The 19,210-nt window shown below is 67.0% G+C and overlaps 12 protein-coding genes across 12 annotated transcripts; 5 read left to right on the forward strand and 7 right to left on the reverse strand.

Moving 5' to 3' along the window:
* Nucleotides 1-346: 346 nt before the first annotated feature.
* MICPUCDRAFT_50917 (uncharacterized protein) lies at nucleotides 347-2,653 on the forward strand (the record flags this gene model as incomplete). The annotated part of the gene is made up of 1 exon (XM_003055258.1): nucleotides 347-2,653. One exon carries the CDS (start codon nucleotides 347-349, stop codon nucleotides 2,651-2,653), a length of 2,307 nt encoding a protein of 768 aa, XP_003055304.1.
* Nucleotides 2,654-2,759: 106 nt separating this feature from the next.
* On the reverse strand, nucleotides 2,760-4,338 carry MICPUCDRAFT_12391 (uncharacterized protein; the record flags this gene model as incomplete). The annotated part of the gene is made up of 3 exons (XM_003055776.1): nucleotides 2,760-3,612; nucleotides 3,661-4,020; nucleotides 4,208-4,338. The coding sequence occupies 3 exons, from the start codon at nucleotides 4,336-4,338 to the stop codon at nucleotides 2,760-2,762; spliced, it is 1,344 nt and encodes a 447-aa protein (XP_003055822.1).
* Nucleotides 4,339-4,556: 218 nt separating this feature from the next.
* Nucleotides 4,557-4,823, forward strand: MICPUCDRAFT_8873 (uncharacterized protein; the record flags this gene model as incomplete). Its single annotated transcript, XM_003055259.1, has 1 exon — nucleotides 4,557-4,823. A coding segment is annotated over one exon (267 nt), but the record flags the coding sequence as incomplete, so codon positions are not given.
* A 910-nt stretch (nucleotides 4,824-5,733) lies between these two features.
* On the reverse strand, nucleotides 5,734-6,205 carry MICPUCDRAFT_9298 (uncharacterized protein; the record flags this gene model as incomplete). The annotated part of the gene is made up of 2 exons (XM_003055777.1): nucleotides 5,734-5,826; nucleotides 5,993-6,205. Coding segments are annotated over 2 exons (306 nt in total), but the record flags the coding sequence as incomplete, so codon positions are not given.
* A 285-nt stretch (nucleotides 6,206-6,490) lies between these two features.
* MICPUCDRAFT_46454 (uncharacterized protein) lies at nucleotides 6,491-7,414 on the forward strand (the record flags this gene model as incomplete). Its single annotated transcript, XM_003055260.1, has 2 exons — nucleotides 6,491-6,529; nucleotides 6,668-7,414. The coding sequence occupies 2 exons, from the start codon at nucleotides 6,491-6,493 to the stop codon at nucleotides 7,343-7,345; spliced, it is 717 nt and encodes a 238-aa protein (XP_003055306.1). The 3' UTR covers nucleotides 7,346-7,414.
* A 40-nt stretch (nucleotides 7,415-7,454) lies between these two features.
* MICPUCDRAFT_50922 (uncharacterized protein) lies at nucleotides 7,455-8,427 on the reverse strand (the record flags this gene model as incomplete). Its single annotated transcript, XM_003055778.1, has 2 exons — nucleotides 7,455-7,507; nucleotides 7,560-8,427. The coding sequence occupies 2 exons, from the start codon at nucleotides 8,425-8,427 to the stop codon at nucleotides 7,455-7,457; spliced, it is 921 nt and encodes a 306-aa protein (XP_003055824.1).
* A 100-nt stretch (nucleotides 8,428-8,527) lies between these two features.
* On the reverse strand, nucleotides 8,528-10,928 carry MICPUCDRAFT_13082 (uncharacterized protein; the record flags this gene model as incomplete). Its single annotated transcript, XM_003055779.1, has 3 exons — nucleotides 8,528-8,951; nucleotides 8,988-10,126; nucleotides 10,272-10,928. 3 exons carry the CDS (start codon nucleotides 10,926-10,928, stop codon nucleotides 8,528-8,530), a joined length of 2,220 nt encoding a protein of 739 aa, XP_003055825.1.
* Nucleotides 10,929-11,498: 570 nt separating this feature from the next.
* Nucleotides 11,499-12,606, forward strand: MICPUCDRAFT_24606 (uncharacterized protein). The gene is made up of 3 exons (XM_003055261.1): nucleotides 11,499-11,659; nucleotides 11,954-12,092; nucleotides 12,123-12,606. Exons 1-3 carry the CDS (start codon nucleotides 11,589-11,591, stop codon nucleotides 12,465-12,467), a joined length of 555 nt encoding a protein of 184 aa, XP_003055307.1. The 5' UTR covers nucleotides 11,499-11,588; the 3' UTR covers nucleotides 12,468-12,606.
* Nucleotides 12,607-12,624: 18 nt separating this feature from the next.
* On the reverse strand, nucleotides 12,625-14,043 carry MICPUCDRAFT_12622 (mitochondrial carrier family; the record flags this gene model as incomplete). Its single annotated transcript, XM_003055780.1, has 1 exon — nucleotides 12,625-14,043. One exon carries the CDS (start codon nucleotides 14,041-14,043, stop codon nucleotides 12,625-12,627), a length of 1,419 nt encoding a protein of 472 aa, XP_003055826.1.
* Nucleotides 14,044-15,241: 1,198 nt separating this feature from the next.
* On the reverse strand, nucleotides 15,242-15,787 carry MICPUCDRAFT_50927 (uncharacterized protein; the record flags this gene model as incomplete). Its single annotated transcript, XM_003055781.1, has 1 exon — nucleotides 15,242-15,787. The coding sequence occupies one exon, from the start codon at nucleotides 15,785-15,787 to the stop codon at nucleotides 15,242-15,244; it is 546 nt and encodes a 181-aa protein (XP_003055827.1).
* A 594-nt stretch (nucleotides 15,788-16,381) lies between these two features.
* On the reverse strand, nucleotides 16,382-17,695 carry MICPUCDRAFT_50928 (uncharacterized protein; the record flags this gene model as incomplete). Its single annotated transcript, XM_003055782.1, has 1 exon — nucleotides 16,382-17,695. One exon carries the CDS (start codon nucleotides 17,693-17,695, stop codon nucleotides 16,382-16,384), a length of 1,314 nt encoding a protein of 437 aa, XP_003055828.1.
* A 672-nt stretch (nucleotides 17,696-18,367) lies between these two features.
* On the forward strand, nucleotides 18,368-18,610 carry MICPUCDRAFT_13135 (uncharacterized protein; the record flags this gene model as incomplete). Its single annotated transcript, XM_003055262.1, has 1 exon — nucleotides 18,368-18,610. A coding segment is annotated over one exon (243 nt), but the record flags the coding sequence as incomplete, so codon positions are not given.
* Nucleotides 18,611-19,210: the final 600 nt, after the last annotated feature.

A 19,210-nucleotide genomic window follows, 5' to 3' on the forward strand; every position in this document is an offset into this window, starting at 1 on the left:
AGCGCAGCGGAGCGACTTTTTGGAGATCGCGAAATTTTTTATTCGTTGACTCCCAGCCCGCCCTGCCGTCGCTCGGACGGGACGACGACGGCGCGGCGACGACGACGGCGTCAGATCTGAGACGCGAGCGGCGACGCCCGCTTCTCCGCGTCGATCTTCAAACCCCGGAAGCGTCGAACCCGCGCGCGACCCGCGATCGAGCGCGTCGTCGAGTCGAACCGAGCGAGGACAATCTCTGGCGTTCGTCGCGCGACAAGAGACGCGCGTGCCAACTGCTGAACAAGAAGAGCAGAACGAATTACCGTCGAAGCGTCGGCGGAGATCTGACCGACCCGGGGCCTGCGCGATGTCCTCCGCCGCGGATAGGCTCAACGCGAAGCACGAGAAGGCCCTGCGGGAGCTCCTCAAGCTGCCCGGGAACAAGCGATGCGTGACGTGCGTCGGCCCGGGGTCTCTCGCGCCGCAGTACGCGTGCGTCACCTTCGGCACGTTCCTGTGCACGACGTGCTCGGGCGTCCACAGGGAGTTTCAGTTCCGCGTGAAGTCGATCAGCGGGTCGTACTTCACCGCGGACGAGGTCGCGATGCTGTCTCGGTGCGGAAACGATTACGCGCGGGCGAGGTACCTCGCGGGGTGGACCGGGACGGACATGGAGCGCCGGTTTCCGATCGTCATGAACACGAAGATGCGGCAGCTGAAGGATTTCGTTCGCGCGGCGTTTCACGAGAAGAAGTTCGAGAACGAAGGCGCCGCGCCGCCGCCGCAGTCGCAGTCGCAGTCGCAGTCGCAGTCGCAGTCGCAGCCGCCGCATCAGATGCAGTTCTCCGCGCCCGCGCCCGCGGCGCCGGCGGCGGTGAACGACGACCCGTTCGGTCTGGGCGGTTTGATGGGGTCGCCCGCGCCCGCGCCCGCTGCGGCGGCGCCGGTGGATTTGGCCGCCGCGTTGGCCGCGCCGAACCCGCCGCCGCCGCAGCAGCAGCAGGGGTACCAGCAGCAGCAGTACCAATCGCAGCCGCAGCAAGGGTACCAGCAGCAACCGCAGTACCAGCAACAACCGCAGCAAGCTTACCAGCAGCAACTGCAGCAAGCGTACCAGCAGCAACCGCAGTACCAACAACAGCAACAGTATCAACAGCCGCCGCAACAGCAACAGTGGGGCGTCGCGCAGCCGACTCCCGCGCCGGCGGCGGCGCCGGCGCCAGCGCCCTCGCAGGTGCCCGCGCCCGCGCCCGCGCCCGCCCCGCCCTCGTCGCCGCCGTCGTGGGCCGCGTTCGGCGTCGCCGCAGCGAAGTTCAAGGCGGCGGCTCAAAACGTCGCTCCCGCGCCCGCGCCCGCGCCCGCGGCCGCGGCGGACCAGGGGATGGGCGGATGGGACGCGTTCGGGACGGGATCGGCCGCGCCGCCCGTGCCTGAGGCGTCGAACGATCCGTTCGGCGACCCGCCCGCGTCCGCAGCGCCGGTGCCCGCGCTGGTCGCGGACGCGAACGATCCGTTCGGCGCTCCCGCGCCCGCGGCCGCGGCGCCCGCGGCCGCGAACGACCCGTTCGGCGCGCCCGCGCCCGCGCCCGCGCCCGCCGCGCCCGAACCTCCTCCCGCGGTGCCGGAAAAGCCGAAACCGCGCGTCATGAAGATGATCACCGACGACTTCTTCTCCGCGCCCGCGGGGATGCCCCAGGGCGGAGGCGGCGGGTTCGGAGGCGGCGCGATGCCGGGTATGGGCCACCCGCAGATGGGCGGGATGATGCCGCAGGGAGGGATGATGCCGCAGCAGCAGCAGCATATGGGCGGTGGGATGATGCCGCAGCAGCAGATGGGCGGCGGCATGATGCCTAACCAAGGGGGATACGGCGGGATGCCGCAACAACAGCACGCGATGCCGCAACAGCAAGGGTACGGAGGAATGCCGCCGCAGCAGCAGCACGGCGCGTACGGAGGAATGCCACCGCAGCAAGGGATGATGGGCGGCGGCATGGGTCAGATGGGTCAGATGGGCGGTGGCATGGGTCAGATGGGTCAGATGGGCGGAGGCATGGGTCAGATGGGTCAGATGGGCGGCGGCATGGGTCAGATGGGCGGCGGCATGGGTCAGATGGGCGGCGGCATGGGTCAGATGGGCGGCGGCATGGGTCAGATGGGTCAGATGGGCGGGATGCCCCTCGCGGACCCGTTCGGCGCGTCGTCCTCCGCCGCGCCCGCGGTAGACGCCGGACCGGACCCGTTCGCGGAGCTCGGCGGCGCGATCGGCGTGAAAGCGCCGCCGCCGAAACCCGCGCCCGCGCCGACGCCGTCGCCGCCGTCGCAAAACGGATTCCCGCCGCGTGGAGGGATGATGACCGGCGCCGCGCAAGGAGGCATGCAAGGAGGGATGGGAGGCGGTGGAATGATGCAAGGAGGGATGATGCACGGTCAGATGGGCGGCGGAATGCCTCAGCAACAGCAGATGGGAGGCATGGGAGGCATGGGTCAGATGGGCGGCATGGGTCAGATGGGCGGCGTGGGTCAGATGGGCGGCGGCGTGGGCCAGATGGGAGGCATGCCGCCGCCGCAACCGCAGTACGGGGGGATGCCACCGCAGCAGCAGCAGCCGTCGCAGATGGGCGGCGGCGGCGGCGGCGGGGGTTACGACCCGTCCAATCCGTTCTCGGGAATGTAGACTCTTATTAGATTTCCCGCGTCTCGTCAGTCGCGACGCCGAGCCGGCTAGTCTATGACGTCGCGCCTCTCACGTCTATCTCCTCTCTCGCGTCGAGCGAGCTCGCTCACATCTTCAGCGTCCGCTCGTAGTTCTCGATGCTCTTGAACAGCTCCGAGAAGTTCCCTTTGCCGAACCCGCCGCACCCGCCCGCTTGCTCGATCCTCGGCGGCGCGTTCGCGTCCGCCGACTTCACCTCGCGAAGACATCCGATCCTCTGAATGATCTCGATGAACACCGTGGGCCGGTCCCCGAGCGGCTTCGTGAAGATCTGCACGAGCACGCCCTGATCGTCGCGGTCGACGAGCAACCCGAGCTCCTCGACCTCCTTAAATTGTCTCTCCGTCAGCGCGTCCTCGCCGACGCGCGCCTTGAGGTTCGCGTAGTAGTCCGCGCTCGCGGGTTTCTGAAACTCGAACCCGCCGCGGCCGCCGCCGTGTTTTCGCATCTCTCGCACGGTCGCGAACACGTCGTCGCTCTTCAGCGCGAGGTGCTGCAACCCCGCGCCGTTGTTGCACTCCAGATACGTCTGAATCTGGCTCTTCCGCTTCGTCCCGAACGTCGGCTCGTTCACCGGCAGTAAGATCATCTCGTCGTCGTTCGCCAAGACCATCGAGTTTAATCCGCTGTCCACGGTGCCGACGTCCTCCGCGGTGAACTCCGCGAACTCGTGCATGCCGGTCATCGCGGTGATGTAGTCCACGGTCTCGAGGAGATTGGGGACGTTCCCGACCGCGTGGTCTAAGCGCTGCAGACCGTACGTCAGCGGCGTGGTATGCGGCGGCTCCAGAGGCACGTCCTCGTATCCGGGCAAGAACGTTTTCGGCTTTGCGTTTTTTTCGCCGGCGTGGAAGCTGTAATATCGCAACACGACGTCGCCGTACAGCTCGACCTCGGACACCCGCGCGAACCCATCGCAGCTCGTCGTTCCGTTATAATTGAGGATCAACGTGTGGCCGTCATTAAACGCGCTCGAGAACGCCGGCGAGCGGCCGCCGTGTTGCCCCGACGTGTAGAATGCAACCGCCGCGTCGTCGACGAGAAGGCACACCGCCCTGACCGCGAGTCCGTGCCTCTCGCAGAACGTCCGCATGAACGACGGGTCGTGGCTGAGGACGCCGGATTTCTCGAACATAGACGAGCGCGCGTCATCGTTCTCTTCGCCCTCGGGCACGTCGTACGGCGCGCTGAACACGAACCGCAGGTCGTTCGACTGCAGGACGTACGACGCGTATCGCGCGTTTCCGGTGGTGAGATCCGACTTGGCGACGAGCTGCATGCCGAGGCCGACGGCGAATCGCGCCGCGGTCGTCGTCGCGTCGCGGCACCTGCGTCGGGGGTGGGGAGGCATGGTCAGACGTGGGGCGAGCGATGACGCGGGATGGCGACGAGGGACGACGGGGATGACCAGCGCGGTCGTTGGATGCGCGGTGACGTGTCGGAAGGATAAAAAAAAGAATGAAGATGAGGCGCGTCGTCGTCGTCGTCGTCGTCGCCGCCGTCGTCGCCGCGCACCAGAACTCGACGTGGTGGAACTTTCGCATGGTGAACAGGTCGGACTTTGGGTTGTTCCGCACGAAGTTCTTGCATCCCACGAGCTTGTGCCGCTTCGCGGCGGGGGCGGCGTTCGCCTCCGAAGACGCCATGTCGTCGTCGACGGCGCGAGCGAGACTGCGGCCAGTCGTCGATTTTTCTCGCGCTTTTTCAAGTCTTCCGCCGCGCCGCCCTCGATCGCGCGCATTCGCCCCCGGCGCGCGCTCCGACCACCGACGCGATGGCGCCCAAACGCGACGTCGACCCGATCGAGGAAGGGATCTGGCCGGACAACGCGGAAAAAGTCGAGCTCGACGACATCCCCCCTCTCCCCGACGACATCAAAGAGCAGCTCACCAAGTACGAGGCTGCGATCGCGGCGGTGGAGGAAAAATTGGAACCGCTGCTCCGCGTGAAGAAGGACGACCTCGACGCCGCGCTGACGCCGCTGGAGCGCGCGAAGGTCCACGTCGCGCTCGCGAACGCGACGACGACGATGTTCTGCATGTACCTCAAGGCGGTCGGGTTGGACCCCGCGGAGCACGCGGCGAAGTACGAGCTCGAGCGCGTGGAGCTGTACCGCGCCAAGGTTGAGAAAGCGCTCGCGAACGAGGCGAAGAAGAAGCGCGACGCCGCGAAATCGAAGAAGAGAGCGCCCGGGGCGAAAGACGACGAGAAGGGCGAGGGCGCGGGCGCCGCGGACCCTGGCGCGCGCGCGGGCGGCGAGGATGGGCGCACGATGAAGATCGACGTCGACGCCGCGGACCGCATGATCGGCGCGAGCGCGAACTTGACGGAGTACCAGAAGCGCATGCTGAAGCTCAAGGCGGACGCGGAGTCGCAGGCGAGGCACGAGAATCTTCCGCAGGCGTCCACGATCCTGAGCGCGGAGCAGGAGATGGAGGAGAGGTACGGGGAGGCGGACATATGCGCGAGCGCGATCGACTGGCTCGAGCGGCACGGCAGAGGCGAGGGCGACGAGTGGAAGAAGCAGCCGTGGGGGAGGTGTTTCGACGACCTGGGACCCGGGTCGGAGAGCGGCGGCGACGACGACGACGGCGGCGGCGGCGGCGGCGGCGGCGGCGGCGGCGGCGGCGGCGGTGGCGAAGCGGCGCCGATGGAGACGGAAGCGGACGAGCCGGAGAAGAAGAAGAAGAAGAGGAAAGAGAAGAAGTGATACTGTAGCATCGCATCGTAGAGAACGACGTTCCTTCCTTCGTCGCGACTCTCGCTCAGCGGCTTCGACTTCGCGACCGCCGCCGTTGTTTCCGGTCGTCCTCCCTCCGTTCGCCGCTCCGATCTCGCTTTCGCTCCCTGTCTCTGTCTCTGTCCCCGTCTCTGTCTCTGTCCTTCGCGTCCCGTTCCTTCCTATCCCCGTCGCCGCGTCTGTCCTCCTTGTCGCGGTCCCAGCGGCTCTTTCTGCCCTCGCGCTCGCCCTCGCGCTTGACGGTTGTTTTCGCCGCCGCCGCCTCCGCCTGCCGCCGCCGCAACGCCTCGGCGACTTCCTTTTGACGCGTCAGCTCCGCCTCCTTGGCGTCGATGAACGCTTGCGGGACGCCGTGGGCGTTCTCCTGCGCGCTCACGAGCAGATCCCACAGTTCCTGGAGGGAGAGAAAGGGGCGAGACGACGCGGCGAGCGAGGAGGAAGAGCGTCAGATCTTTCTGTTCGAAGCGTCGGAGGAGAAGAGCTGCGGATGCGAACGCCGAACGACGTCGCTTCGGGTCCACCGCACGCTCCGCCGCCGCGTCCCTCGAATGCGCGCGCACCGTCATGAACGTCGCGGTGTTCCGCTCCAAGAACGTCAGCAGCTGCCCGTACATCACGCTCCCGTCCTTGTGTATCTGGTCCATCTCCATCACGTTGAATATCATCGACACGAGGACGTCGTCCTCGATGCCGAGGAGCTCGGTGACGCGCCGCGCGACCCACGGCTTGACGACGTCGAGCTTCACCTTGGACATGTTCACCCGTCGGTTCAGCGACGGCGGGTGCTTCGGCGTCTTCGACTTGCTCTTCCCGGCGACGAGGACGTTGCGGCTGAAAGGATCGCGCATCGCGCCGGCGGCGGAGGAGGCGCGGCCAGCGGCGCGGCGCGCGCCCAAAAATAATGCGGGCGCGCGGGCGGCGGAAGACTGGATGCTTGCTGATGAGCGAAATAAAAAGCGCGCAGCCAGATGACTTTTCGTCGAACGAGTCTCGCGCCGCGCCGCACTCTTCGAGGCGCTGCCTGGGCACCGCTCGAACGCGGCTTCGAACGCGGCAAGATGGGCGACGTCGGGTCGATGTGCGGGATGTTCGCGGGGGTGCGTCGCCTCCCTTCCCGTCCCGTGTTCTGCGCCGATGCGATAATTATTTCCAACGACCCAACCCTAACCCTCGATTCGATTCGATCGATCCTGACGCGTCCTTCCTCCCCCTTCCTCCATCCTCCTTCGTCGCAGTGGGGCTTCTGGTTCACCCTCGCGAACGGCATCAAAGAGATGAAACCGCACCTCTTCAAGCACAACTGCAAGATATGCAACAAGGCCGGCATCATGAAGTGCGGCAAGTGCGACGGCCACGGCGTGGCGTGGCGCGAGGCGAAGCCCGTCGCGGATTTCGACTCCATGAAGGTGGACGTCTCGAGAAGCGGGCAGCTCGCGCGCGGGCAGGCGAAAAACGATGCGTTCACCGGGTACTTACCCTGCGAGTACTGCAAGCAGACCGGCGTGCAGACGTGCCGGAGCTGCAAGGGCGTGGGGTGGCACTACCTCCCGTTCGTGAATCAGCGGAAATTCGAGCCGCACCCGATCTTTGAAGATTTTCACTGGGCGCGCTGTTTCGGGAACACCGCGGACCGCAAGGACATGGAGCGCACGATGCAAAAAGATATCATCACGGACGCCATGATGGAGAACAAGGCGAGGAAGGAGGCGGAGGAGGACGCGGATTACGCGAGGAAGATCGCGGAGAAGAGGGCGAGGAAGGAGGACAAGGTAAAGAGAGCGAAGGAGAAGAAGGGCGGCGGCGGGTTCGCCGGGCTGCCCTTCTTCGGCGGGCGCGGGAAGGACAAGGAGCCCGAGAAGAAGGACAAGAAGAAGGACAAGAAGAAGAAGAAGAAGAAGAAAGAGACCGCGTGACGACGAGCCGCGTCGTTAATTATTGTCATGATTTACATGCTAAATCACGGGTTGAACCCCGTGAAGACCAACAAGAGAAAACTCAACCCGGCGACCGCCGCCGCCGCGTTTATCGGGTCCGGGACGCCTCCCAAGTCCAAGCTCGTCCTCGCCACGCGCTTCCTCTCCCCGCCCGACGTCTCCGCCGCCGCCGCGCCGCTTGGTCCCCTCCCACCCGCGCCGCTCCGTCGCGTGCCCCCCCCCGACCGCGACGCGTCGCCGCGAACGCCGCGCGCCTCCGCCGGCTCGGGCGTCCACGCCTTTTGCATCTCCGCGTCTCGGTGCCTCTCCAAGATCAACGTCACCGGCCCGTCCCTCACGAGCCCGCTGCTGAGGCTCGACGACACTTTCCCCCACGGCTGATCGTCCGCGCCGAACAACACCACGGCGCGCTTCGTCCCGGACAGATCCCCTAACAGCTGCGCGCGGGGACCGAACGACAGCGTCGACGCGGTGAACGCTCGAAGCACGTCGCCGCGACGCGGCGCCGCCGCGCCGATCGCGTTCAGCCCCTGCAGACGATCCACCGCGGCCGCGCGGCCAGCCTTGCTGCCGTCCACGAAGTCCGCGACGCGGACGCGCCCCTCCGTGTCGCGCTCGAAGACGATCCCGAGCGGCCGCTCCATCGTCACCTCCACGAGATCCGATCCGCCCGCGAGCCGCTTCGCGATGCAGAACGTGCGCGCGCGGCGCTTGTCGACGACGCCGACGTCCACCTTGACGCGCTCGCCCGCGTCGGAGGCGCGCACGGCGTCGTAGTAGTACCCGCGCGGGCGGTACACGACCCTTCCGCTGAAGTCGCGCTCGTAGTCTTCCTCCGGCGAGGAGACGGACGGCTCGTCCTGGACCGCGATCCAGCCCGAGTCCTCGCGCGACGACGCCGTCGTCCCGCCGAGCGTGCGCCACCCGCTTTCGGCGGCGTCGTCCCCGGAGGAGGCCGCGCGGGGTCGCGCGGCGGCGAGACGACGCGGCGGCGCGCGTCGCGTTCGAGGTGCGCGCGCGGCGCGCGCCGAGGAGGCGCCCCCGCGCGCGAGCGCGCGCATGACGATCTGATTTGATTGACGGCGCGAGACTGCCACGTCGATCTAGTGCCACTTGTCTCGACTACCTTCAACTACGGGTGCGCGCGCCGACGCTCTCTCGTCACGCCCCTCCGCCCCGGCTCTGCCTCTTGATCTCGTAAATGAACGCCGGGTTCGCGACCGCGTCCGCGCACAGCGCCGCGCCCTCCGGACCCATCCGCGCGAGCACCCCCTCCGGTCCGCTGAGTCGGTTGTACCACACGAGCAGTCGACTCAGCGTCGACTTGAGAAGCTCGCCGCCGCCGCCGGTCGTCTCCGTCCCCGGGAAAGACGCGCTCACCTCGGCGCTGATCTCCTCGATCGCGCGCTTCCATCGCTCCGCGAAGTCGCGCATCAGCGGCGCGGCGGCGGCGGGGGTGAGCTCCGCGTCCCCGGCCGCCGACTCGCCCGCCCCCGCCGCCGCCCCAGCCGCCGCCTCCGCGCGATCGACGAACGATATCATCCCGCCGAACCGTTCGCGCAGCGTCTCTTCGACGTATTCCCCGCTCAAACGCGCCAGCTCCGCGGTAAAGTACCCGTACGCGGCGCTCTCCATCGGGTCCGCGACCGCGCCGCCCGTCACCGACGCGATCGGCGACGTCTCCGCGATGGCGGCGCGAACGCGTTCAAAGTTATTCACGAGAAACGCGACGCCGCGGCTCCTCCTTCGGAACCGCGCGGAAGCCCGCGTTAAAAAGTCAATCACCGCGGTCCGCAGCCGCTCCATCGCGCTCTCGATCTGCGTCTCGACCACCTCCCCCGCGCCGGAGCTGATCGACGTCATCGCGCGCGTCAGGTCCGCGTACCGCCGCGCGACGTGATGCGCGGCGACGGAGGCGTCGTCGGCGGAAAACGCGTTCGATCTCGCCGCCGCCGCCGCCGCGTCAATCACGGACCTCACGTGCGCGTCGTGCGCGTTCTTAAACTTTGGCCACAGCGTCATGTTCACGCCGTCGAGGTACTTATCCAGACACGGCACTCGGCGTCGCGTCATGATGTGCTGGTGCTCGGTGTTGACGCGAAGCATGAGCGCGACGCCGACGACGTCGACGTCGCCGCCGAAGCCCGCGCCGGGCGCGCCGGGTCCGACGCCCAAACCCGCGGTGCTCTCTCTCAGGTGGTCTTCCATGACGACGATCGGCCCGGCGAAGATGTCCGCGAACACGTCGTTCGCGGCGCCGGCGCCGCCGCCGGATCCTCCCCAGAACTCCGCGCAGAAGAGGTACTCGAACGTCGCGGTGTCCATGAGGAGCTTATGCGACGATCGAAACAGCGCCTCGCGCGGGTACTTCGCGCCGCTCGCCTCGACGTGATGCACGATGATCGGCGGCGTCGTCTCGAGCTCTCTCAAGACGTCGCCTCTCGTGCCGAGCTCGAAAACGCTCGACCCGGAAACGTTATCCCTCCCCGGCGCGATCGCGGACGCGTTCGCGCCGAGGAGGTCGCTCCGCCCGGCGACGTCCCTTCGGAGCGCGCCCGAAGACGCGACGTACCCGGCCATCGCCTGTCTCAAAACCCGGCTCATCGTCTCCACGTACGCGACGCGCACCTCCGTGAGCACCTCCGGCGCGTTCTTCCGCATGAACGTGACGAGGTACTTGTGCTTCAGCAGCACGTTCTGCTGCATCACCTGCACGTTCGTCTTCGGGTTTCGCAACGCGTAAATCTTATCCATGAGAAACTGTTATTAGCGGGGCGGAGTCGGTCGAAACGCGTCAGTCGGAGTTGAAGGCATCGAGGCGTGAAACCGGAGTGAAACGCTCCGTGGGGTGGTCTGAGAGAAACGACTGCAAAAGTCCTTAAGAAACGGCGTTCACCACGCCAACGCGGTCGTATGGGAACCAGTGTAAACGTGAACGCGCCTCTCGCGACTTGGCCGCGGCTTTCGCGCGCAGGCGCTCGAGCTCCGGGGCGACGTCTCGCGCCGCCGCGCTCGCGCTCGCGGTCGCGTCCGTTCGCATGAACTCCAAGTGCCGGTCCAACTCCACGAGCCTTCGGAGATACGCCTCGCTGACTTCCCCGTCCGCGATCGCGAGGACGAGATCGGGCGCGAGAGCGACGTCCTCGACGAACGCGCCGAGGCTGTACTCGGCGGCTTTGCGATTCCGAAGCTTCGTCCCCATCGTGGACGACTGGTCTTGAAGCGACTTGATCTCGCTCGAGATCTTCCCGAGGTCGTTCTTGAACCCTAACAGCAGCGACTCCATCTCGCGCAGGATGGCGTCGCAGCCTTCGATCTGTCCGTGGAGCGCGACGAGGTTGTCGCTCTCCGCGACGTAGTCTTTGATGCTCTCGAGCTCCACGGACTGGAGCTTCGCCTCCACGGACGACGCGCGCTGCTTCAGGTCGGTCACGTCCGAGCGCATGATGTCGCGAACGACGTCGTGGTCCGCGTACTTCACGAGGTCGAGGTCTAGGCCGTCGATCGCGTTCGCCGCGGAGGACGCGTCGAGGGTGAGATCTCGCAGGTTCAGATGATGCATCATCGTCGCGTCTCCGCCCGCGGCGTCGTCGCCGTCGACCCGCGCGGACGCCGCGGACGTCGACGGGTCCGAGCCGGCGCCGCCGTCGCCGTCGCCGATCTCTCCGAGGAGCTCCCGGAGCGCGGCGTCGCGGTCCGCCATCGCGTCCGAGCCGCGACGAGGACCTCGCGACGCGCGCGGGCGAATGCTGAGTGCCGTCGAGTCGAGCTCGTCAGGTGCAAATAACTTTGACCCATCCAGTAGTTTCAACATCTGATCGCGTCCCCTTTCAACTGACCGATGAACATACGGTATCTTGGTTTAGGGCCTCGTCCTGTCGCGTCCAGTCTGGTGCGGCGAACGAAATCTGAGCTCCTTCCGGCAGAGAACGCCAGTTGGCATCGTCGCGCGGCACGCCGCGACGCACGCACGATGTCGACCGTCGCGTCGATCGCGCTCGCGACCCCCCGCGCGCCATCCGCGCGATCCCTCGCGCGCTCATCGCCCGCGCCCTCCTCCTCGCGCGGGTCGCTCGCGTCCCGCCGCGCGGACGCGTCGTCGTCGTCGTCGTCGACGTCGTCGCTCACCACGGACAAGGAGAAGCCCGACTGGGCGGGCGACGACTTCCTCAGCAAGGTCGTCGACGCCGCGATCTCGAACAAGCTCCTGTACGAGGGGCTCATGAAGCCCATGGCGCGCCGAACGCTCATCAACACCGCGGAGAAGAACGGCGTCGCGTGGCGCGACATCGCGTCCGCGCTCGACGCGGATCCCGCGGTGAAGGCGCTCTACGACGAGATAAGGAACGAAGACGTCGAGTACCCGTCGTATTACCTCCAGCCGTTCCACGCGTACAGCGAAGGGAACCTGTGCTGGCTCGCCGCGTTCGAGGCGGAGCCCGCGACGTACGCGATGGCGCTCAGGGTGTACCCGAAGGACAGGATCACCGCGGAGGAGGCGCAGCGGCGACTGCGCGACTCGTACACCTCGGCGCTGCGATCGCACGTCGAGAGGTACTCCCCGGGCGCGGCTGCGGAGCCGGAGCTGATCGTCGACGTGGGGTGCTCCGTCGGGATCAGCACGCGGTACATCTCCGACGCGTTCCCGACCGCGCGGATGATCGGGATGGACCTCTCGCCGTACATGCTCGCGGTCGCGAAGCGCGCGGACGAGGGGAAGCCGGGGTCGGAGCGCCGGGAGTGGAGGCACGGCCTCGGGGAGGATACGAAGATGGAGGACGGCTCCGTGGACGTCGTCTCGCTCGCGTTCGTGATTCACGAGTGCCCGGAGTACGCGACGCGGGCGCTGCTGACGGAGGCGGCGAGGATACTGAAGCCCGGGGGGACGTTCGTGATGACGGATAACAACCCCAAGAGCGCGGTGATTCAGAATTTGCCACCCGCGCTCTTCACGCTGATGAAATCCACGGAGCCGCACAGCAACGAGTACTACACGATCGACATCGAGGGGATGTTGACGGAGATTGGGTTCGAGCACGTGCACACGGAGCAGACGGACCCGAGGCATAGGACGGTGTTGGCGTCGAAGCCCAAGAAGTAACGTGGAAGACGGACGCGTCGAGTCGAGTCGAGTCGATTCGATTGATTCGGTTCGAGTCGATCGACGACGAAGCGATCGGATCGGCACTCTTCATCACGCCGGCGACGTTTTATTTTTCTACGCGAGATACGATAACAACAACACGCCCCCCGCCGCTCTAGTCCTCGATCGACGCGTCGTCGCGCGCGTCTTCCTCGCCGTCGAGCCATGTCTTGACGATCTCGTAAACGAAGAACGAAACCCCGGCCTGGGGCACGATCTTCGCGCACGACGGCACCCACCCGTTCATCAACGCTTTCGCGCCGCCGGTTTTATACACGTGCGTCATGACGTTCACCAAGCCCGGCTTCCCCACTAAACCCGCCGGTATCGTGCCGCTCTGCAACCGAACCGTCGCGTTATACAACGGGAACGACAGCGTCGACGCGAGGAGGCCGGACGCGAACCCGAAGCACAGCGTCGGAAGCGGCCCCGCGGTCTCGCCGCCCAGCCGTTTTCGATACGCGGTCGAGAGCATGTCGTAACACCCGAACGATATCCCCGCGTACGGGACGACGCCGACCATCGCGGCGCCCCACCCGGCGTATAACGCCCGCACGCCCCCCGCTTTCGCGATCGCGCGCGCGGTCGCGAACACGTTCGAAGGCTTCCCAAGGTTCATCGACACCCGAGTGGAGACGACCTCGAGCGGGTACAGCAACGTGTCCGACGTCATCCCCGCGAGCGACCCCGCGAGTAAACGCTCCAGGTTCGTCGGTTCGCGGTCCTCGCCTTTCAGCAAGAACCTCTTGTACGTCGCGTACGCGAAAAAGTCGAACGCCTTCCCCGGCGCGCTCGCGACGCTGTTGGACATGTTCCCTTTGAACAGACCGCGCGCGCCCTCGGGTCCGCGCGCGATCTTCGACATCGCCCTCGCGAGGTCGCCGACGGTGCGCGGGCCGTTCACGTCGCCCGACGCGATCGCTCGCACGGCGACGACGTTTAAAGGGCTCGAGACCGTCTTCGACGCGATCCCGGCGAGCCCGCCGGCGAGGAGGTGGCCCCACGGCGACCCGTCTTTTCTGCGGTCCGGGATCGGCAGCCGCCGCGTGCCGACGTCGAGGCCCACCTTCATGAAGTACGGACTCACCGTCTCGAGTTGGCCTTGCGGGATGAGGATCATCATGTCGCGGAAATCCGCCGCGGTGAGGATCGCGCTGTCGTCGACGTACTTGAGCATCTGTTGGAGGCCTCTTCTGCGAATTTTCTTCCGCGTGTTGTACCGCCCCGTTCGCAGCTCCATGTTTCGGAGGTTCTTCTTCAGGCGCCAGCCGTAAATTTTCCCCCTCGCGTCCGGCTGCAGCGACTCGTACGACGCCTGTAACGAAATCTCCTTCGACCGCACGAACGCCGCGAACTCCTCGAACGACATCTTCCCGTCGCCCGACTGGTCGCCCTCGTCCACGAAGTCGTGCACGAACGCGCGCGGCATCCGCAGCGACTGCGCGAAGAGGTCCAGATCCTCTTGCGCGATGAAGCCGCGACGCCGCGCGTCGATCCGGCTGAACAGCTCCCGGAGCCGGCTCTCGCGCTCCATCCACGGCTTCCCTCTTCCTCTGCGACCGCACGTGGCCTTCAGACGCGTCCTGACGTCGTCCCACCGCGCCACCGGGATCGCGCCGAGGTCGGCGCCGTGCACCACGAACGCGTTCTCGACGAATCCGTCGTCGCCGGTTTGAATAGCCGCGCTCTTCACGCACAAGCCCAAGCTCATGAACGCGCTGCCGATGTCCGCCATGAGACCGTTCCTGTCGATCGTGATGACCGACACGCGCGTGAACCCGGTCTCGGCGTCGGGCTCGACGTACACGACGGTCTCGCCGATGAGCGCGCGAGGATCGTCGTCGTCCTCGCCGCGGCCGCCGGGACCGCCTCCGCGAGGATCGTCGTTTGAGGGTCGTTCTATACGAGCGAACGTCGGGGTGGAGTTCAAAGGCGTCAGAAGCGGAGTTGAAAGGCGTCGAGGTGTGTCGGGATTGAAACCGTGGGACCCTGGGCGGAGAGATGCGACGGGCAAAGTCCTTAAGGAACGGCGTTCACCACGCGATCGCGGTCGTGTGGGGACCAGTGTATAGAACGCACCTGACGTCGGCGTCGACGCGTCGGCGTTTGATGAGCTCGGAGGGATGATCGCGTTCGAGGCGGACAACGACGCGAACCGCGACGTCTTGACCGAGCGTCCGGTGAGCGTGAACCCTTGGGGCGTCGTCGGCTCTCGCGGCGTCGCGCTCGACCATCGCGACGTCGCCGCCGTCCACGCGCGTCGCGCGCGCGCCTCCATCGACGACTTCCTTTAAACTTATAACGCGGACGACGCTCGCGGCGTTCGGCGGTGCGGCAGATTCGCGAAAGGTCGCGAGTCGCGCGTCGCGTCCGCCGCGAGATGTCGATCCCCGCGCGCGTCCGCGGCCGGATCAGAGCGTCAGCGACGTCCCGCGCGTGCCATCGTCGTTCGTCTCGCGCCGAGGCCGGGCGGCGGCGCGCGCGCGCGGGGGTTTGGCGGCGAAGAAAACGCGTCGTCCGCCAGCGCGGTGCCCACAACGCGTTTCATTTTCATCGTTCCGACGCCGGGATTTTTGATCGCGAGGGATCGATCAAGCGAAAACGACGTTTCATCGTAATAAATTGATATTGAAAGCCGCGAGCGGCGCTCCCTAATCGGGAGTTTCAAAGGCTATCACTATTTCGTCCTCCTCCTCGCGCGCGCTCGCTCGCTCGCCGTCGCGTCCTCCTCCTCACTCCTCCGGACACCCGTTCTCGATCGCCCACCGCAGCGTCGCCTCCTGGTTATTCATCGCCGCGTAATCCCGAGTCTTCTTATCCCACGGGCAACCGTTCTCGACGACCCATCGCAAAGCGTCGACGTCGCCGGCGAACGCGGCGAAGGCGGGGGTCATGACCCCCCACGGCGCGCCCTGCTCTCTCGCCCACTTTAGGCACTCCAGCTGCCCCGCCTTCGCGGCGGCGGCGCAGAGGCCCTCGTCCCACGGGCACCCGTTCGACCGCGCGTACTTCAGGCACTCGAGGTGGCCGTTTTGGGCGGAGTACTCGCACGTGCGCGCGTCCCATCGGCATCCATTTTCGTGCGCGTAGATCAGCACGTCGAGGTGGCCGTCGCGCGCGGCGTTCGCGCAGACGCGCTCGTCCCACGGCGCGCCGTTCTCGTGCGCGTCCTGCAGCGCCGCGAGGTTCCCGGACGACGCCGGGCGCCAGCACGAGGAGAGTCGGCGGAGCTTCGGGGCGGCGCCGCTTCCCAACGTGACGTCGACGTGGGACGCCATCTGTGTTCGGATGAGATCTGGTTTTGGCCGCGGCGCGTCTGCCGAGACGCGATCGACGCGGCGCGCGGCGGCCGAGGAGGATGTATCTCGCGGGGAGAGCGCGAGCGACGGGCGATCGATATCGCTTTCGCTCGACGACGCGACGTCGAGAGGGAATCCGACGCGCGCGCGGGCGCGCTAGAGTGCGCGTCGCGGGAGGCCGACCTTTCGCATATGCGGACTGGCGGCGGAGCCGTTTGAAAGGCAATCCCCTGTTGGCATCCGTATTCTTTCCCAGTGAGCAATTAGTTCGCTTTTTTGGTACTGTACTACTACGAGTGGATAAAAGTGTCGGAGAAGACGAAGGGCCGTGATGAGGTGTGATGCGCCGATGACAGTCTCAGGTTCGAAGGTGTGTCGGGAGAAAAATTTTCGGGAGAATTTTTTGCCAGATCAGCGTACGTGTACACGTATCAAACTGTTTGCCCATACGAAATGAAAATCTACAACGTACTTTCGCTCGCGAGGTTTTTTTTTCCGGAAGCCAGGTATCGAGCACCCGCACCCGCCCGCGCCGCAGGCGGAGCGGAGCGAAGAAAACAAACGCTCCTTGTTTCACGGAGCGCCGTTCTCGCCCGCCCACCGCAGCACCTCCAGGTGACCGCCTTCCTCGGCCTTCTTGCAAGTCTCCTTGTCCCACGGACATCCGTTCGCTCTCGCCCACTGCAACACCTCCAGCTCGTTGCCTTCCGCTGCTTTGGAGCAAGTCTCCTCGTCCCACGGAGCGCCGTTCGCTCGCGCCCACTGCAGCATCTCGAGTTGCCCACCAGTCGCCGCCTCGGCGCAAGTCTTCGTGTCCCACGGACATCCGTTCTCTCTCGCCCACTTCAACACCTCCAGATCTTCGCCTTCCGCTGCTTTGGAGCAAGTCTCCTCGTCCCACGGAGCGCCGTTCGCTCGCGCCCACTGCAGCATCTCGAGTTGCCCACCACACGCCGCCTCGGCGCAAGTCTTCGTGTCCCACGGACATCCGTTCGCTCGCGCCCACTTCAACACCTCCAGCTCTTCGCCTTCCGCTGCGCGGGAGCAAGTCGACTCGTCCCACGGACATCCGTTCGCCCGCGCCCACTGCAGCAACTCGAGGTGGCCGTGAATCGCGGCCTCGGAGCAAGTCTCCCCGTCCCACGGACAGCCGTTCGCTCGCGCCCACTGCAGGATCTGCAAATCGCCACTCCACGCGGCTGAGGAGCAAGTGTTCTCGTCCCACAGAGCGCCATTCGCTCGCGCCCACTTCAGCACCTCGAAGTGGCCACCCATAGCGGCATGGAAGCAAGTCCACTCGTTCCACGGGCAGCCGTTCGCTCGCAACCATTGCAACACCTCCAGGTGGCCTTCACCCGCGGCTTCGGCGCAAGTCCTCTCGTCCCACTGGCATCCTCGTTCCTTCGCCCACTTCGCGACCTCCAAGTTTCCACCCTTCGCGATGCACGCGAACGTCTTCGCGTTCCACGGACACCCTCGCTCCCACGCCCACGCGAGCCTGCGGATCGACCCGACGAAGTTTCGCACCTTCGCGAGCTCTCTGCTCACCGCCGCGCCCGTCCACCTCACGTCGCCGACGGGCAATTCGAAGACGACGCCGCGCATCTGACGGTTCACCATCGCGAGCACCGCGAGATCGCCGTAGTTGTCGAACCGCGGGAGCACATGCGCGGCGAAGACGTCGGGCGCTTCCTCGACGAATCGCTCCAGGATTGACGGCGAGCGCGCGGCTTCGCGCAGCGATCGAAGCTCCTCCTCGAGCGCGGCGATCTCCCGCCGCAGGTCGGCGTTCTCCCGCCGCAGGTCGTCGGTGGATCTGTCGTCGGTGGATCTGTCGTCGTCGTCGACCGCGAGGCGCGCGCTCCTTCTGCGCTTCGGAGGCGCCATCGCGGCGTTCGCGGTAGGGGCCACGACGCGGACCCGCGGCGGTCGAGGACGTCAAACCCTCGCGTCGTCGACGTCGCGCGACGGACGAGCGCACGGACGCTGAGCGCGCGGTTCAAAAGTGTGGCAGGTGCTTCGGGCAGTGCAGGCAGCGCAGCGCCTGGTCTCGGGAAAACCGGCGCGCCGCCGCCGTCGCCGCGGACACGCCGACGCGCGCGCCACCGCACGTCGCTCTCGGTTCGATGACGTCCGCGCTCCTCTCCGCGCGCATCCACGCCCCGCTCGCCGCGTCCTCGGCGTCCCCGCGCGGCGCCGGCCGCGCGCGCCGGCCGCGCGCCCGCGGCGCGAGACGCGCGGCGCCGGTCGCGTTCGCCGCCGTCGTCGACGTCGAGCAAAAGTGCGACTTCGCCGCGGTCCCGGAGCGATGGTTCGCGCTCGACCAGCTCACCGTGAAGGGCCCGCGATCGAACGTGGACATCGGCGACCCGCACGACGCGGGGCGCCCGTTCGTGAAAGGGTGCGCGCGCGCGTCGCGCCGCCGTCCCCGCCCGCGTCTCGAACGATTTCAGATAAGATCGCGCGCTTCGCCGAGATCGTCGTCTTCTCGCGTCGTCTCTCTCCCGACACTCATCGTGCGACACCTTCCCCGCCGCCATCGCCTTCGCGCGTCGCAGGATGCAAAACGGCGCGTCGTCCTGCGGCTCGTGGGCGTGCTCCGAGGGCGGCTGGGACTCCCCGAACCCGCGAGGCAGCACGGAGTGGTTCTACGTCCTCAGCGGGAACGGCGCGGTGACGGATCCGGACGGGACGATGCACGCGTTCGGCCCCGGCGACTCCGTCGTGCTCCCGAAAGGCTGGCACGGGAGGTGGGACATCGGACGGCACATCCACAAGGTGTGGCTCACGATGGAGCACGACGACGTCGCCGGCGCGTCGAAGCGTCCGGTCGTCGTGTCGCAGCGAGAGATCCAAGCGCCGATCCCGGCGGTCGGGAAAGCCGGGAACACGATCTACGACGTCGGCAGCGTCCGCGCCGGGAGCTGGTCCTGCGGCGTCGGCGCCGCGCAGATCGCGCCGAGGAACGTGGACGAGGTGTTCTTCGTCATCGAGGGCACGTTTTTTCTCACCGACGTTGACGGCGCGAGCGCGCGGCGGTGCGCGCGCGGCGATTTCGTGCATCTCCCCGCGGGGTGGACCGGGACCTTCGACGGGATCGAGCCCGTCGTCGCCGCGTACGTGGACGTCGGCGAACTCGGCGCGGCGCCGCAGTCCGCGCCGAGGTACACGCCGCCGCCGCTGACCGGCGGCGGCGGCGGCGGCGGTCGCGGCGGCGGCGCCGACGACGAGCTGTACGATCCGGATAACTCGACGCGCACGCGGTGGGTTCCGGACGCGACGGGACTCGCGGCGTGCGGGAAGATGCCTGCTGCGGGGCCGAGCCGCGGCGGGGGGAGGCCCGAGCGCGTGACGAGGGGCGCGGACCGGGGTCGTGTACGATCCGGACCAGTACGACCCGGA

Source organism: Micromonas pusilla, assembly GCF_000151265.4.
Source record: "Micromonas pusilla CCMP1545 genomic scaffold MICPUCscaffold_1, whole genome shotgun sequence".
NCBI classification, from domain to species: domain Eukaryota; kingdom Viridiplantae; phylum Chlorophyta; class Mamiellophyceae; order Mamiellales; family Mamiellaceae; genus Micromonas; species Micromonas pusilla.